General features: G+C 49.6%; 1 protein-coding gene across 1 annotated transcript; it reads left to right on the forward strand.

Annotated features, from left to right (window-relative positions):
- The first annotated feature begins 2,622 nt into the window (after nucleotides 1–2,622).
- ISCU (iron-sulfur cluster assembly enzyme) lies at nucleotides 2,623–12,031 on the forward strand. Its single transcript, XM_074206069.1, has 5 exons — nucleotides 2,623–2,821; nucleotides 6,267–6,380; nucleotides 7,143–7,253; nucleotides 8,458–8,536; nucleotides 11,457–12,031. Exons 1-5 carry the CDS (start codon nucleotides 2,696–2,698, stop codon nucleotides 11,546–11,548), a joined length of 522 nt encoding a protein of 173 aa, XP_074062170.1. The 5' UTR covers nucleotides 2,623–2,695; the 3' UTR covers nucleotides 11,549–12,031.
- Nucleotides 12,032–18,178: the final 6,147 nt, after the last annotated feature.

Here is an 18,178-nt window from a genome sequence, read left to right on the forward strand (position 1 = left end):
TGGCCTTGGGCAAGCCACTTAACCCCATTGCCTTGAAAAAAAATTACTCTAAATCAGTAATTATTAGAGAAATGCAAATTAAAGCATCTCTGAGGTACCATCTCATACCTCTCAGACTGGCCAAGATGACCAGAAAGGACAATGATCAATGTTGGAAGGGACGTGGGAAATTTGGGACACTAATACATTGTTGGTAGAGCTGTGAACTCATCCAACCTTTCTGGAGAGCAATCTGTATATGCCCAAAGGGCAACAAAAATGTGCCTACCCTTTGATCTAGCAATACCACTACTGGGTCTATACCCTGAAGAGATTATGAAAAAGGATAAAAACATCACTCGTACAAAAATATTCATAGCAGCCCTGTTTGTGGTGGCAAAGAATTGGAAATCGAGTAGATATCCATCAATTGGGGAATGGCTTAACAAACTGTGGCATATGTATGTCGTGGAACACTATTGTTCTATTAGAAACCAGGAGGGATGGGAATTCAGGGAAGTCTGGAAGGATTTGCATGAACTGATGCTGAGTGAGATGAGCAGAATCAGAAGAACATTGTACACCCTAACATCAACCTGGAGGTGATGATCAGCCTTGATGGACTCGCTCATTCCATTAGTGCAACAATCAGGGACAATTTGGGGGTAACTGTGATGGAGAATACCACCTGTATCCAGGGAAAGAATCGTAGAATTTAAACAAAGACCAAAGACTATTACCTTTAATTTTTTAAAAAAGGTTATCTTATTATCTAATTTTGCTATCTCTTATTTTTTTTTTTAGGATATGATTTATCTCTCAACATATTCAGTTTTGAGCAATGTATAGCAAGGAAACTATGTAAAGATTCATACTTTGGGGTGGAGGGAAGGAAGTGAGATGGGGGAAATTGTAAAATTAAAAATTAAATTGTAAAAATTAGAAATTGTAAAATTAAAAAAATACACTTACTCCTTGTTGCTGTAGAACCATACTTATTTTGATCTGAATTAAAATTAAAATTTAGACTAGACATGAAGTTTATTCTCTAAAAATTGGTGGTAGTCATAACAACTGCAAGTAAAATTTGAAGGAAGTATTGATATATGGGAGACAAGGAAAATCATTTAACTTCCTTGTTAGTGAATCTGATTAGACATTCGTTTGCTCACAAATGTGGCATCCTCACATTGTTATTTGTTTAAGAGAAGATGGGTGGCTAATATCTAAGAAATTCCAGGAATCCATGTGGCTCTTAGAAAGATAACTAGCCAGGTTTCCCAATGCTCTAATCACGTCTTCTTGTGATTGTTAGAACAATAGGAGAGATGGAAATTCTAAACTTATAACCCTTACAGATTGAGAATTTAGACTTGGGTCAATAGCATAGACTGTATAAATTATTGATTTTGACAGTGCATGTTTTATGTTTAAATGGAATAGAATCTCCTTGAGAGCAGGAACTCTCTATCCCCAATGCCCAGTCCAATGATACTTGAATGTTTATGAACATTGGAAAGGTTGGACTAAAGGTTCCTGCAAATCCCTTAAAGCATGAATTGCAGAACTGGCCCAAAAGTAAGACTGGCTTTCATCCCATTGTCCTCTTCTTTGGGTTATTCAGTAAAAGACAAGGGTGACCCTATTACTCTCATCTTAATGACCCATCCAAAACCATTAAACCACCTGTTAAGGGAAAGGTCTGCTCCACAGACATAACAATGCTCTTCCCTGACATTCTATTGCTTACCACTGAGGGTTACAGAGGTCACAGGTCATTTTCTCCAAAAGGGTTTATTCAACAGACATGTATATTAACAATTATGGGGGCAGTTAGGTGGCGCAGTGGACAGAGCACCAGCCTTGGAATCAGGAGGACCTGAGTTCAAATTTGGCCTCAGCCACTTAATAATGAACCAGATGGGTGACCTTGAGCAAGTCACTTAACCCCACTGCCTTGTAAAAAACAAACAAAAAACCACTACATTCAAGTCTCCCTGTGCCAGCCTAAAACGCACAACCGCTCCTGACCTGCGCAGATAAAACAGTACAAGGGAATTTGAGGAAAGAGAAAAAATGAACACCTGAGCAACCCCGGGGAGGCTGAAGAGGTGATGTCACCCGCTGAGCCTTGAAGCTTTCTATGAGGCACCAAGAACATTCTGGAGGCGGGGAACGGCTCATATGAAGCTGAGCAAGAAGCTCATGACAGGGAGGCGTTTGGAATATAGCCGGGGGCTGCTCATGGAGGCCTGGGATGCCAGGTTAAGGATTGAGGGCCCTACAGACCATGGGGGGGGGGGCAAAGATTGGGGGAAACCTGCGTTTTGGAAGACCCAGGTCAGAGCAACTGCTGGGTGTGTTGGTGAGCATCTCTCTCACCAGGGACAGGAGGAGGGAGTAGAATGGGGTGCGGCTGGTGAGGGGTGCCCGCAGCCGCGAGGGCGCACAGACAAAACCAATTTCTAGATGTGGCCCGAAGGTTGTCAGGATAAGAACTGCTGTGGGTGGCTCTCTCTGCGGGGGGCGCTGAGGAGGCCACCGTCACGTGAGGAGGGCTCGGGGCGGGGCCTCCGTGGGCTCCTCCCCTTCCGCTCCGGAGCCGGCCGGGCCCCGCCCCCTCCGTGTCCCCGCCCCAGGCCCCGCCCCTCGCGCTAAGCTCCTCCCCCAGCCCCTCCGACCCCGATCCCTCCGCGGCTCCGCCTTCCGACGCAACATGGCAGCGGCGGCGGCCGGGGCCGGGCTGGCGGGCCTGCGGCGGGCGGCCTCGGCCTTGTGCCTGGGCACTCGGCGGCCGCCCCTCCGGGAGCTGTCGGCTCCGGCCCGGCTGTACCACAAGAAGGTAGGGGGCGGCGGAGCGCCCGGGCGGGGGGCGGGGGCCGACCCCGGTGACGCCGTTAGGCCGCGGCGCCCCTCCCCCTGCGTGCGCCCTGCGCCTGCGCGCCCGGCCCGCGGCTTGCGCGTGCTCACTGAGCCTCCCGAGGGAGGGGTGCCCCGCGCGCCCCGCCGTGACTTTCCCCCCGCATTTTAGCTGTTTTCTTAACCTTCTCCCTCGTGGCAGCGCCCACGGCCGGGCGCAGGCTGCGGACCTCCTCCTCCTCCCCCTTTTTTTAAGGAAAGATTTTCTTTATTTTGAGTTTTACGTCCCCCCTCCCCCCGGGCGGGTCCGTGGTCCGCTCCGACCTCACGTGCCCGATCCGGGCCTAACTTTGCGACACCAAAACAGAGTGGGACTAGGGGTCCCGGAGACGGCGGCCTTGTTCGGGGGGCCTCGGGCCGGCTGGCGAGGGCCAGAAGTGGCTCCTCCGCGCGGACCTTCGCCTGCCCTCGGGGAGGGGGCGCCGCCGCCCCGCCAGCCCCGGCCCCGCCGGACACGGTGCTCAGGAGACGTTGGCCGCCCGCGGGCCTGGCAGCGCGCCGAGGGCCTGGGCACCCGGAGGCACCCGGAGGCACCCGGAGCAAGATAAGCTGTGAGGTCAGCAGGACCAGGCTGGCAGCCCCATTTACGGACCAGGAACCTGAGGTCTTGGAATCGACTTGGGGTGGAAGCGAGTGGAGGACCCCGAGACCCCCAGACCCGGCTCCAGTCTCAGAGCCACCATCTGAGCCAGGCTTGCCCGGCAGGAAGGATGCGGAGCCCACCCCCCCACCCCCCGGTTCCCTCCTGCCCCAGACGGGTCAGGACCGGCTCCCTACGGTCAGTTTGGCCTTAAAACTCTTCTGAATCCATCTGCGGTCTCCAGGATGTCCAGCAGTGAGATGGGGAAGGGGCCTGGCTGTCAGCCTGGATCTCCTCACCCCCCCACCTCAGCCTTCTGTTGTACGTCCGTCCATCTCTGCTGTGTTGGAGCTGGGGGGTTGGGGAGACGTTCAGCCCAGAAACCAGCAGAATGGGGTCATCCCAGCCCCCCAGTACCCACAGACCAGCCCCGGAGCAGGCAGGATGAGCCGTGTCATCCTCAGTGAAATCACGTAATCCTTGTGCTGGCTCTTTCACAGGAGATTGTCAGGAAAGCTGCAAGGTCCGCTTCAGGCCCTGCCTTCAGGTTCTGTTTTTTTCTCAAGGAGACAAACTATGCCTGAGAAACCAGAGTGTCAGATATTGGGGGCAGGCCCCTGCCTTGATGGATGCATTGTGACAGATTCCACGTCTGACCCACCGGGTGACCATATCTTGGCTATGTTGGATATATCGTGACCGGTTCTGCTTCTGACCCACTGGACGACCACTCCCTGGCCATGCTGACCAATTCCAAACGAGGCCTGAAGCTTAGCGGGCCTTTGGAGCCTTTGCTGGAAGATGGTAAAGCAACCTCAGCATTAAGAAGGGCTGTCTATGCCTGGGTTTTCATATTTTTCCTGAGCCCACTCCAAAGATGATTTTTTTCCCTATCCTGGAGCTGATCCAGCAACCAGAGTACAGCCTCTATATAATAAGCAGCCTCACCTGTGACCCAGGGAATGGGAGGGAGTCTTAACCATGTAAGTACCTGTGTAGGCTGAGCCAGAGATAAGAGAGCCAGTTCTTTGATCTCACAGTGCACCTGCTTACCAGGATCTTCTTTTTTGGAAAGAGCCATCAGGACCAGACAGATGGACCTATGGACAGATGCCTTCCAGCTAGCCCTGTGATGGAAAAGCTCTGTGTTCCAGTGGTGGGTTTGCCTTTGGGGAATAGCTGGAAGTCCTTCCAAGTGTCTTGGGGACATGAAGACTCACCTGACCAGACAGTGGGTTTGCTCTAAAATGAGTTGTGACAGACAACTGAGAAACAGATGATTTTCCCCATGTGCCTCATGACCTGGAGATTCCTGTCCTCACTAGGGCCCACCTCACAGGCACAACTGTGTGAGCAAAGCCTCAGTAGACAGTGGGGCTGGTCCCAAATATGAGGCTGCATATTCGTTTGGGGTGTTTTTAGTTGGAGCCAGTGTTGGTATAGAACTAGCACCTCCTTGAGGAGTCCCTGAATGTCCCACAAGCCTCCTCTTTTGTGGCCCTCCAAGGTAGATTGGGAATGGCCTCAGCCTCAAACCCTCTTTCTATATTGGGGACCCATGATTACCATCAGTGTGGTATTCCCCATACCTCCTGATCCCCTGTGATTCATGTCCTTAAACTCTTCACTAGAGATATCTGCTCAGTGTGCCAGCCTGTTCCCCCTTCTTCTTGTGCCATTAGAGACAAACAGCCTGGAAATCTTGGGGACAGGGCACCTAACCTCTCAGCATCTTAGGCCAGGGGCATCAGATGTGATCATAGCATCCACAGGGCCCTGTTTAAAAATACATTAAAACAGATAATATAACATTTATGGGCCCATTTCTATTTGAGTTTGATTCCACTGCCCTAACCAAGTCTCTTAAGAACTGCAGAGGAGGAAGCAACTTACCCTGGTAGGGGGAGGTTCTCATGTAGGAATACCCTAGACCGATGAAATAGAGTTTCCAGTCTCTTATCCCTATGGTGACCAGTGAATCAGATAAAATTGCGAGCAGTGGAGTTGTCCTTGGGTTGTGAAGGTGTCAGAAGGTGATGAGAATCCCAAGGATCTTTGTGGCCCAAGTAAGCCAGTAACTAACGTTAAATTTTTTATTTATTTTTCCAACTTTTCAACAATCACTTTTTTTGGTAAAGTTTTGAGTTTCACATTTTTCCCCCTCTCTCCCTTCCTTTCTCCCCCTCTTCCCTCCCCCACAGAGTAATAGAGGTTATACATGTGTAACTGTGTTAAAATCATGATGTGAAAGAAGAAGCAGAAAAAAAGGGGGAAAACCCATGAGGAGGAAAAGACATAAAACAAATTTTAAAAATTGAAAACTAGTTCTTTCTCTGGATCTGGATGATGTTTTCCATCACAAGTCCTTTGGAATTGTCTTTGATCAATGTACTGCTGAGAGGAGCTGCGTCCACCACAGCTGATCATTTCACAATGTTGTGGTGATGTCTACAGTGTTCTGCTTCCTTGGCTCAGCTTCAGCTCATGCCAGTCCTTTCTGGCTTTTCTGAAGTTCAGCTGCTCATGATCTCTTATAGAACAATAGTATGTCATCACATTGATATTCCTCAGCCATTTCCCAATTGATGAGCATCCTCTCAATTTCCAAGTCTTTGCCACCACAAAAAGAGCTGCTATAAATATTTTTGTACATGTAGGTCTTTTCCCCTTTTTTTTTGTGATCTCTGGGACACTATTAGTAGTATTACTGGATGAAAGAGTATGTACAGTTTTATACTCTTTGGTCTTGATGAAATAGTTTGTTTTATTTTACAATCTCTCATTTTAGGTAGTTGACCATTACGAGAATCCAAGAAATGTAGGTTCCCTTGACAAGAAATCCAAAAATGTTGGCACTGGATTGGTGGGGGCACCAGCTTGTGGAGATGTTATGAAATTACAGGTAAGAGTGGGTTTATCCTTTCAGAAAAGTCACAGTGAGTTGACCTTATTCTTCCTCTCATTAGCTAAGATTCTGTTTTCATTAAATTCATGTATTCTGTAAGTTAATTAGCAGAGAGTAAGATGTGACCCTAATTGGGGAAAGGGGAATGTTGAACAAAAATGGCTCCTAATTCTAGGTGTATTAAACATAATTGGTGATAAATATTTTTGTGTGAGTAAATTAAATCTGATGTAGCCGTCTTGAGTGAGGATGTTGTGACAGTGTTGTGACACCCCCTGGTGACCTCATCCCAGGATGCTGAGAAGTCAGGGGAGGAGTGGCCTTGGGAACCTGTGTCACTACTCGGTTGTTTTTGAGTGCTGGGGAGGGAGGCTACTTGTCTGCCTGCCAGAGATTTTCACTTTTATCTCAGAGTGCAGAAGCAAGTTGACAGAGAACCTTTGAAGAACCTTAGGACACAGGAAAAAGCCATAGGAACCCGAAATTGAAGTCACCACTGAGTGTTCTAGTCCCCCAGAGTTCAGGGGACTGTCCTGGGGAGGGGTGCAGGTTAGAGAGAGGACAACAATGGACATGGGAAGGAGCCCTCGCAGGTAGGCCTGGGTGTTGACCGATGACTGCTCACCCTTGAGTCTGTCCTAAATGTCTAAATTGGAAGAGTAGCCAGATGAGCTCAGACAGGCCCTGGGAACCCCGGTCACCCTAGGACACAGACCTGGAGACAGGGGGATGGAGCCCAAACTGGTTTGACTTTCCTAGATCCAAGTTGATGAAAAAGGGAAGATTGTGGATGCCCGATTTAAGACATTTGGCTGCGGCTCTGCCATTGCTTCGAGCTCCCTGGCCACAGAGTGGATTAAAGGAAAGACGGTAAGACTCTTATCTTAACAGGCTCCCACGGGAGTGCTCCCTCCCTTCTTCAGTCTCCGCTCATCATTTGCTTTTCTTTGGGGGGGGGTCACCATTCCACTAGACCTTTCACGTTTTTGTTGTTTCACATACTTGCTGTCCCAGCAGCAGTCTGGAGGCAGGCCCAGCAGGAGCCCCCCACAGACACAGCCTCCCCTCATCTCAGGCAGAATCAGAGCTGTCCTGGCTGAGCTGAGGTGGGCCTGCCTCCAGAGGCTGACACAGCCTGGGGACCCCTGACTCTTCTCACTGACCTGAGTGTGTCGTGGAGTGATGACTGGAGACCCTGCACTTTACTAAAGATGAGGGTGGAGATCTGGTGCTGATTCCTAGCCTGGGTTTTCCTAACCTTGTGTGTGTACATGTGTGCATGGGAGAGCCCCCAGTGTGGTTGAGGGGGGGTAGAGCCTGGGCTAGATCCTGCTTCCTCAGTTTCCCTTATGTAAAATTTAAATTGGATTAGCCTACAGTGCAGAGAGTGCCGGGCCTGGTGTCAGCAAGACTCTTCTTCCTGAGTTCAAATCCAGCCTCAGACACTTAATAACTGTATGACCCAGGGCAAGTCACTTCATTCCATCTGCCTCTGTTTCCTCATCTGCAAAAGGAGTGGAAGAAGGAAATAGCAAATCCTCCATTATGTCTGCCCAGAAGACCCCATGTAGGGTTATGATGGTTGGACCACAACTGAACAACAGCCACAAATCTCTGCTGCCATTTCTCATTTCTGTGGCTCTTTATAAAATGCTAAATTGAAAGAGATCTGTAAGACATTCCCACAGGCTCTCAAGCCTTATTCACCTTCTTTCCTTCCCCTGTTCTTGGAATTGCTGAGCAAAAATGAGCCAACAGAGTGTATTCAAGGGATATATTTTAGGAACATTTAGCATTTATAAAGTGCACCCAGTCCTTCAGAGGCCTTCAGGACTATCCTGGTTGGGTGCTTGTTTTTTCAGGGACTGAGTGAAAATTTCCACACTTTTGAGAACAGTGGGGCCAAGGGGGAGGGTGGAAAGGAAGTTGATTTGAAAACAAATTGTATCCATAAAAAAAAAATGAGTCCTGTGTAGAAGTGTGTTGTCCTTTGTTCCCATTTCTCCTGCAGCCTGCACCAGGCTGAGTCCCTTGCCCGTTCTGACGCTCGTGTCTTTTCATTTGCAACTCTTAGGTGGAAGAGGCTTTAACCATCAAAAATACTGATATTGCCAAGGAGTTGTGCCTCCCTCCGGTTAAGCTGCACTGCTCCAGTAAGTCACGGCCTGGCAGAAATGCCGCTGGCCTTGGGTCTTGTGTGACATATGATGACACGGCCAGAGGGGAGAGGGCAGAAAGGCCTTTGTTGGGAGAGTAAGTCACAGAGGCTGAGAGCCACAGGGGCCAGGCCAGGGACACACAAGTGGCAGCGGTCCCCAGCAGCCACAGCCAGGGAGATTGTGGCCTTCCAGGGCTGTGTTCCTTCAGCCTTAGGGATTGTTTTTTGAAACAAGATTTACAGGTCAGCTTCTGTACCGGGTGTCCTGTTTCTCATCACTTGTTGCCTGGATGCCCTTGAGGATGGAGGCCTCCATGTATGGTTCCTGCCAGAGGCGCTTGTTTAAGAAGGATTTGATGGGACTTTCCAGTTCCCTCCTTTCCTTCCTCCCCCTCACCTTACAAAGGAGCAAGACCTATGCTGTTCCCTCAGACCCTAATTTCTGCTTTAGTAAGGAAAGGGAATGTCTAGGCCTTGAGCAGAAGGAGCTGCTCACCCAAGGGCTGCATCCCTTCCTTCACCATTCTTTCCATTAACTTCTCCACTGGACCAAAATGGACCGTGATCTTTGGGATCTCCCTTAGTCTGTGCTTGTATTCTAGCCTGGGGTCAGCTCGGTGGCAGGGTGGGTAGAGTGCTGGCCCTGGAGTCAAGAGGACTTGAGTTCAAATTCAGCCTCAGACATTTACTAGCTGTGTGACCTTGGGCAAGTCACTTAACCCCATTGCCTCCCATCCATGACATTCTCGATCGTCCTGACTCACGTCTGGCCACTGGACTCAGATGGCTGTGGGGGGGAGAAAGTGAGGCTAGGGACTGAGCACAGCCACCCCCCACCCCGATCCAATTCACGTGCTTGTCATGACAATGTCCCTCATGGTAATGGTCTTTTTTGAAATGAAGGACAAACATTGTTCTGAACTGAGCAGAGACCTTTCCAGCACCCAACCCAGGACACCTCTCACACTGTCACAAAGATTGAGCCCCTTCCTCCTGCTCAGATGGGAGCGGGAGCTCTCTCCAGTCACCTCTGTTGGAGCCCTTCCAGATGGGTCCCTTGGCTGGGCCCTTGCTTCCAGTTCTAGGTGGAGGCAGCATTGGGTCCGCTCCAGTGGACATTGGAGATCTCTGGATCTCTGTTAGTCTCCACTGGATGGTCAGGGCTTCAGACTGTTGGAGGAGCCTTAGCCAGAAGAATGCGGGGGGGGGGGGGGGGGGCTAGGTGGCACAGTGGATAAATCACCGGCCCTGGAGTCAGGAGTACCTGGGTTCAAATCCAGTCTCAGACACTTAGTAATTGCCTAGCTGTGTGGCCTTGGGCAAACCACGCAGAGTCGAAGATTCCCCTTTCCCCTCTGGGGTTGGAAGAGCCTGTGGGTGAAGGGGTGAGGCTGAAGGGACAGAGAAGTAGACTCAGGTCAGTTGTGACCAGTTAAGGTTCTCCTGGCCTGGAGGAGGGCTGGGCAGGAATGATAGGAGTGCCAAGAGCCAGGCCCTAGGACATCAAGAGACAAGGACAGAGATCCATCTAGACAGGCCCCTTGGGGGAGGGGGGAGCAGTGCCCAGAGATAGGCATTCAGAAAGGCTGGTGGTGGTTGAGCTGCCTCTTGTAGAAAGGGAGGCACTTGGAGGGAGAGCATTCCAAGCAGGGGATGGCTTGGGCAAAAACCTTAAGGAGGGAGAAGACAGGGTGCAGTGATGTGTGTGAGGGGCAGAGGGGGCCAGTGTGACCACATCACACCCAAGGGTAATGGGCTCGCCAAGGCTCTTGAAGCTAAACAGAGTTTGTATTTGATCCTGGAAGCAGGAGGGAGCCATGGAGTGGATGGAGGCGGCATCCGCTCCTCAGAGAGATGGCTTTGGCAGCTGGGTGAAGGACAGGCAGAGACTGCCCAGGGGGATTTGTGGTGGTCTGGGTGAGAAGTGTGACGAGGACCTTGGGGAGAAGACATGGGGGCTCTGAAGTCTCCTGACAGAAGTCAGATGTGCGAGTCTCCCAAGTCTGGTCCCTGTTCCTCTGATGTCCTAGCATCTTCCCCCTGTGAGGGCCCTTAGTGGCCCCAAGTTTAGCCTCTGAGGTCCTCAAGTGAAGTAGAAAGCAGAGTGAGGGGTCAAACCAGGTCTTCTAATTCAACATCCAGTTCTTTCCATCCTGCAGCCTAAACATTCCCATGTGACTCTCCTTCTAAATGTCCTCTGACTTATGGAGACTAGGAACTGAGGCCAGACCTGAGCCCCAGCATCTGGACCTGTCTCTCAGGGTGACCGGAGATTGTGTTGGGGCTGCCAAGGCCCATGGGGCAAATCCCGAAAACCCCTAGATCTTCACTTGCAGGGACCCCTTTCAGAATAAATGGGAAACAGTAAAAATAATGACCGGTGGACAACCAAGGACAGATCAGTCCCTAGGATATTCAAGTGCTGGTCTCCATTCAAGGCGACCATTAACAAGCTCTTTTTGGGTCTGGACTCCTAGCTGGTTCTGACTGTCCCTAACTGGCTGCTCCCTCCTGCAGTGTCCAGCTTTTCCTTCTGCCCACCCCTGGACAGGATGAGAAGCTTGGCTTGAGGCTTTGCTGGAATCTACGCAGAGGTTCATTCCCCAGGCGGTCTTCAGAAATGTTCATTGGATGAATGTCAAAGCAGTGAGTGGAGGTCTCAGAGCTGGGCCAGAGGCCTAAGGGGGAGTTGGCAAAACTGGTCCAGGCTTTTGAAATTACACAGTCAAAAAAGACCCACCTCTAACTCAGAGGGGGCCAACTTGATGGTCATACAGCTGCTGGCACCTCTGCTGGTGATGCCATTGGTCTTAAGACAGATTTGCCCAGGGTTCTGATGGTTTCAAAATGTCTGCCTTCATCTCCCTTTTCTTTCTTCCACCCCTCCCTCCCTCTGTCCTCCCTTCCTTTCCCAGTGCTTGCTGAAGACGCAATCAAGGCTGCCTTGGCAGACTACAAACTGAAGCAGACCGCCCCTGACAAGGAGGACAAGGAGGACAAGAAGTGACCAAGCCCTTCCCCTTCCCCGTCCCTGCTGTGCCTGCAGGCCAGCCAGGACACTGGGGCTCCCCTTAGAGGTTAGGAAGCTCTTGTACCCCAATAAAAGAGCTATGTGGTAATCACGCACAATGTCCTCTTCTCCTGGAAGCTCTCATCAATCTCCCTGAAGCGCACAACTTGTCTTCTCTTTGGCCTTATTTCTGTACCCCACCCCACCCCGCCCAAGGCCTTGACCTGGCTGGATGTTGTGAATTGTGTGACCTGCATTACTTTGTCTGTTCCCAAGATGGAAACACATAATAGAACCCCAAAACAGCTTTCAGCTGAAGGGGTGACTTTGATTTAGCACTTAATTTCACTTGAGTTGGGTTTGGGAAAAAGAATTCCTGTGAAAGATTGCCTTGATATAAATATTTGAGAGAACCATTATTGTACATAAGAGATCTTCTATCTATACTTGGATGACATAATAAAGCTGTAAGAACTCGTCCATCCTCAGTCACTTCTGTCTTGAGTCTTCCCTGGGCCCCACAAAGATCCCAGCCACCTGCCTCTGAGGATGCACACAGGATTCGTGCAACCAAGAGGAAGATGACAGCATTGATTTTCTTTTCCCTTATTGCGGGACCTTGCTCCAGCCCAGATGGTCTTACCAAGGCAGGGCATCTTTTTGGATCGTATCATGTGGGGTCTCTGGTCTCAGGACCTTGGGAAGGCTCCCACCTTCCCCTTGAAGACTCCAAGACCCCAAGGGGGGGAAACCCCAGTTACAGGGGGAGCTAAACTCCCATGTAGCCCCCAGGAGCCTTGGGGTGGCTGTGCTCATGGGTGGAGTGGTGTCTCTAAGGCGAGGTCCTGCCCAGCTACCTCCCTTGGTGTCCCTGTGGGGGAAAGAGGCAGCATCACTTGCCCTCTGGCCTGTGGGGCCCTCTGCTCCCATGGCCACAGTCTTTCTCCCACCCTTCCTGGTACTCTAGTCTCTGCCTGGAGGATTCAGAGGGAACCCGGGATCCCAAAGTTGGATCCCAAGTTGGAGCTTGACCTGTCTCTGACCAGTCTCAGAGGAAAGACAGACAGACAGATGCACCCTAGTGTTGACACTTTGGGGACAGGGGGCCAAGGCCGAGACAGGCTGCTGTCCCCAGTCTCCAGGAGAGATGCCAGGCTCCACCCTTGCCTTTGGCCACTTGGGGGCATCCGACTCAAGCAGGAGATGGACTTCCCAGTCAAGGGTATGTATTCACCGGCAACCTCGACCTGGAGGCTTGACTCAGAGTCTCCCATTATGGGTGGTTTGCCAAAGATTGAGACTTGGTGCCTTAAAACTTTGGAGCTAGGTGATTTGAGACCCAAGGCCCAACCCTGCTAATATTAATATACTGATAATAACTGACTTTTCTGTAGCACTTCACAGTTTGAGAAGGGATTGACGTATGTGATCTTTGAGTCTTGGGACACATCTGAGGAGGGTTTTCCAGGTATTCTCTACATCTTATAGCAGGACCTCTACCCCTTGTGGTGTTGGGGAGTTTGGGGTCTACACGGCCAGGAGGCCTCACATCTTCCAGATCCAACACTATCCACTTTTACCTATGGTATTAATATTTTTTTTAAAATGACCATTACAAAAGTCTGACTGAAGGTGGGGTTCGCTTCAGGAAAATTGTTCTAACAATCAGCTGTCCAACAGGAACATAGACTGTCTCCATGGGTGGCATTACCTATCGCTGGTCAGCGAGCCTCGGCTGAATTCCCATTTTCAGGGGATGTTTCAGTAAGGACGGTCTCCTCAGGTTTGGGTCAAGCCAATCTCCTTCCAAGTTTGAAATCCTGTGGCTGAATTTCAAAGGACTCTGCTCTGTTGAGCCACTCCATGGTTCAACTGTGACATCGAGCCAGACTTCACATTCTTCCTTGGCCAGGAAGTCCCTGGGGACCGTAAGCTGTTTAGATTTCCAACGCTTCTGAGATGATGTCAGCTCCCAAAGGGGGCAACTCTCAGTGAAAAATAAGGCCTTTGAAACAATTGTTCCCCCCACCCCCACTGAGAGACCCAGGAATTGCCCATCTGGAGGTGCTGGGGGTCCAATCCAAGCAGAATGGCACAGAAATAGGCATTTCATCGATGTTTTCGATTGGTCATCATCCTAACCCTTCCCAGGGGCTCAGAGTAGCCAGGCTCAGGGGAAGAGAGGGGGGAAATCTTGCTTTGCTACATCCAGCTGCAAGGGCCTTCAGTACCATGCCCACCTCTGGCCTCCGGGCCACAACGGCCTCTTCCCTTGCTGCACCTGCTCACTGTCCTCCGGCTGGTGACGAGGCAGCCTCCCCCTCCCCCTGGAGATGCCCCTAGCTCCAGTATCCTGTGCCTGCTCACACTGATCTGGCTCTGCTGGGTCTGTGATGATCTCTCCCTGGTCAGCCAGAGCCCCCCAGGGCCCCCCACTCCCCAGCAGGGACTCCAAGGTACCTCCTGATCTTGCTGACAGAAGGCTGGGAAGTTGGGGGAGGGGGGACAGGCTGGTTGTGCTTCCTCTTTCCAGGCAAGAAGAGAAGGGGAAGGGGATCAGCCGCCTTAAACCAGCCAACCGCAGCCCTCCAGGGGAAGTGAAGCGCCCAGCTGTCATGGACCAAGCCCTGCTTTTTCAGAGGAGGACCCCAAGCCCCAGATGCAGCCCCCAGCTCTGAATCCCGGACTTGGAAGGAGAAAGAGCTGGATTCGAATCCTATCCTTGAAGCTTGCTAGCTGGTGACCCGGGCCAGGTCATTGCTTTTCTGTGAGAGCCCGGTTTCCTCAGCTGTAATTCATCCTTGGGGCTCTCTATTTTTTTAATTTAAGGCAATGAGGTTCAGTGACTTGCCCAAGGTCACACAGCTAGGCCATCACTAATGTCTGAGGTCAGATTTGAACTCAGGTTCCCCTGACTCCAGGGCTGGTACCCTATCCACAGCACACCTAACTGCCCCATCCTCGGGTCTCTTAACCCCTCTATTCTATAGTGATCCTCATAGATCTCAGCCTGGGAGGGACCTTGGAGGTCATCACATTCTTACATAGGATTCTGAGTCTCAGAGGAGTCAAGTGTCAGAGTGGAGATTTGAATCCGGCACCTCTGATTCCATAAACCCTAGAGGGAAATGATGATCAACAAGCCCCTGACCCGCTCCCCAGTTTTGTAGGAGTGGGAAAGAAAAAGAGGGATGGCATCACCTATCAGTAGTGCGATCATCCCATACATGGCGACTGCCAGGGGAAGAAAGGGAGCCTGCACTTATTAAATGCCTACTGTATTTCAGCTGCTTTCTAAGCCTTTACAACTATCTCCTTGCTATGTTTAGCCTCTCTGCCTCTTGCAAGGCCTCAAACTCCACCCATTGAGATTTATATCTTTGGACAGTAGAGGCTTTTCCTAGCCCAAGATTCCTCCCGGAGGACTTAGAGGCTTCAGCTACAACAGTTGAGAATTTAATTCCCTGAGCCCGCCCCAAGCAAGGCCCATGGGAATGAGAGCCAGCAGACTGGGAGGCAAGAGATCTGGGTTCAGGTCCAACTCTGTTCCCAACCGGCCTTCCAGCCTTGGATAAATCACTTCCCCGCTGGCTTCAGGTTTCTGTTCATGAAGGGAGAAGATAAACCAAAACCAACAATATACTAATTAATACAAGTGTATTTTGTTTATTATATTAGTGGAATGAATTGCATCAATGAAATCAATTCTAGTGATTTTATTAATTGATTTTTTAAATTGGAAATTAATATTATTTGATGTAATTAATCATAAATAACAATATAAATTATATTTATCAATGTGATTACTTGGATTGGTCGATGCAATAAATTAATATAAGGATTATTCTTTTTTTTTTTAGATTTTTTGCAAGGCAAATGGGGTTAAGTGGCTTGCCCAAGGCCACACAGTGTCTGAGTGAGACCAGATTTGAATCCAGGTACTCCTGACTCCAAGGCCAGTGCTTTATCCACTGCACCACCTAGCCGCCCCAATAATGATTATTCTTAAAACTCTGGGATTAGCATGGCAAAGTAGCTTTGTCCAACTGGGCCAACCCTCTCATTTTACAGATAGGGAACCTGAGGCCTAGACAGACAGAGCAATTTGAACCCCAGGCCCTTAGCTTCTGCCCCCATTCTTTGGGCAGATGAGACATACTGGTACCTAACAGCTATGGTTGTACTTTACAAAATGAATTGTACTTTACAATTACTCTTTCATTCTCTCCTTTGTTTTGCAATTTGGATAATATACAAACTAAAATCCATGTTTTACAGAAGAGGAAACTGAGGCATTGAGTTAAAAGCATTTTTTTTAAAGTCCATAAGACTCATAGGAGTCAGACATGAAAGGGACCTTAGAGATTATCTGTTCCAACACCCTCATTTTACAGAGATGGAAAGAGGCCCAGAAAAGGGGAATGGTGTCTTTGTCTTGGAGTCTAAAGGTGCAAGTTTGAATTCTGACAATCACCCTGGATGGTTTGCTCCTTTTTGGGCTTTAGTTTCATTCATGCTGGACACCATGGTCTGAAAAGGTCTCTGGTTTCGGTTCTAATTCTGTGATCAGAGCCAGACCTGGACCCCAAGATCTTTTTTTAATTCCAGCTGAGACAGATCTAGGGTGCCCTTCCCACCAGACATGGGGAGTTCTCCACTGGACTCCATGGACACTCAGCCTGGTGAAGCCTGTGGATGCCACCTCAGAATTGTGTTTTTAAATAATTGAAGGAAAAACTAAATTTCCATTACAGGTTAGTGAGAATAAAGATGTAACGTCTTTTCTTAAAAACCAGTTCATGACCCCCCCCTCCCCCCAGCAGCCCCTGGTCCCCAGGTTAAGGACTCCTGTGCCAGTCCCTGGAGGATGGGCATCAAGACTTGGTAGAGGAAGTGAGGGCAGTGAGGCCAGGGAGGGGGCAATGGGGGGGGGGAACGGGAGGATGCCAAAGCTGCAGTCTGCTGAGCTCACCGTTTTGCCGAGGGCTGGCCCGTGGCAGCTCCCAAGCCAACTATGAGTCACCCTTGTTTATTTGACCTAGCAACCAGCCCTCACCCCCAACCCCCCAATAACAACTCCATCTCCATTTTCCCCAGCCCATGCGGGATCCCCCAGCCCCTTGGAACATCCCCTTGCCTGCCTGTGTCCAAGACTCAACCCAACCAGACCATCTCGGCTTGCGGCGACAGGAACCAAAATAAGACCCAACTGGCCGTGTCCAATATGTCTCTCGGGGATTAAAAGAGGAAATAGTCAGCATAGCTCTGGCAGGCCTAGGGGGCTCCTGGTGCATTTTTCTCTCTTCTGGGCTGATGGGGAGAGGCAGACACTCCCATGGCCTGGAAAGAGGGCCCAAAGATGGATGGAGGCCTGGGGTCTTGACCAAGTCACGGCCCTTCCCTGGGACTCAGTTTCCCCTCCTGTCAAGTAAAGAGGGGTGGTGTAGAGCAAGCATTCTTGAGGCTTCCCCCTTCTCCGAATCAAGTTTTTCAATGCATGAAGCAAAATACATGAGAGATTACAAAGGAAACCAATTATACTGAAAAAGTATCACATATATTTTTTTTAAAAAACAGATTTATTGACTTCAAGTTAAGAACTAAAGTTCCTCCCAAGTCTGTCATTAAAAGTTCTGATTTCCTTCCCTCTCTGGCATCCCCTGCTCTGGGACCCCTCCCAGCTCCGGCATTCTCCATTCCCCATCCCATCTGCTTTCTAAGATCTCTTCCAATTCTGATATTCCTGGTTCTAGGGTCAGACATTTTGTGAAATGAGGCCATTTTTTCAGAAGACCACGTATATGAGCCTTCAGAAACAAACAGGAAGGCACCATCTGAATCACTTGGGGCTGGCTGTGGCCTAAAACCACTTCCCTGGGCTTTCTATCAATAAAGAGGGAGATAGCGTGAATCTGACTTGTAAACAACAGGTCACTCACCTAGGAGACATTCCCTCCACTTTAACCTCACCATAAGTTCTGCCCTTCAGAAGTGTAACTAGGAATTTTTGCACTTGGGGAAAATATTGCAAACTGTTCCCAGGGAAAGTTGAGCTGGGGTGAAGTCAATGAAGTCACAGCCCACAATTTGATAGCTTCCTGTTTTGATTATTTGTGCTAACTCTAGGCTTAACCCTATAGTTTCTTTGCTCCTAAAGGATTGTGAGCTAAGTCAGCACCTTGTAAATTTATTACCGCAGGGCAAAGCCCCGATTGCCCTACCCTAGTTACATATCTACTGCTCTGTTCCTTATGTCCAACACTTCATTTTATTCCAGAATTTCTTATCTCTTGAATCTCTGTCTCAGCAAGTAGGTCATATCCCAGGCATTTCATTAAGAATCCTTTTATGATCATAGGATTATCAGTTTTAGAACATGAAGGGGCCTTTTGAGAGCATCCTTTAAAAAAAAAAAAAGAAAAAAAAGGTCAATGCATCCAAAATGAGCTCATTTTCTTTCTACCCAAGCTATCTCTCTTCCAAACTTTTTATTACTGTCTAGGGCACCATTATCCTTCCAGTTCCTAACCTTAGCATTAGCCAGCCTCTAAAGATAAAATATAAACTCCTGGACATAAAAAGTCCTTCACAACCTGGCCCCTTCCTAACTTTGCAGCTTCATTGAAC

The sequence above is a fragment of the Macrotis lagotis genome, chromosome X (genome assembly GCF_037893015.1).
Source record: "Macrotis lagotis isolate mMagLag1 chromosome X, bilby.v1.9.chrom.fasta, whole genome shotgun sequence".
Lineage (NCBI taxonomy): Eukaryota > Metazoa > Chordata > Mammalia > Peramelemorphia > Peramelidae > Macrotis > Macrotis lagotis.

Bases quoted from the DNA above. Each gene is read 5' to 3' on its own strand.
- ISCU (XM_074206069.1), top strand. From the start codon at position 2,696: ATGGCAGCGGCGGCGGCCGGGGCCGGGCTGGCGGGCCTGCGGCGGGCG. The intron at 6,381-7,142 runs GTAAGAGTGGGT...TGACTTTCCTAG, and splicing joins GAGATGTTATGAAATTACAG to ATCCAAGTTGATGAAAAAGG. The intron at 8,537-11,456 runs GTAAGTCACGGC...TTCCTTTCCCAG, and splicing joins GGTTAAGCTGCACTGCTCCA to TGCTTGCTGAAGACGCAATC.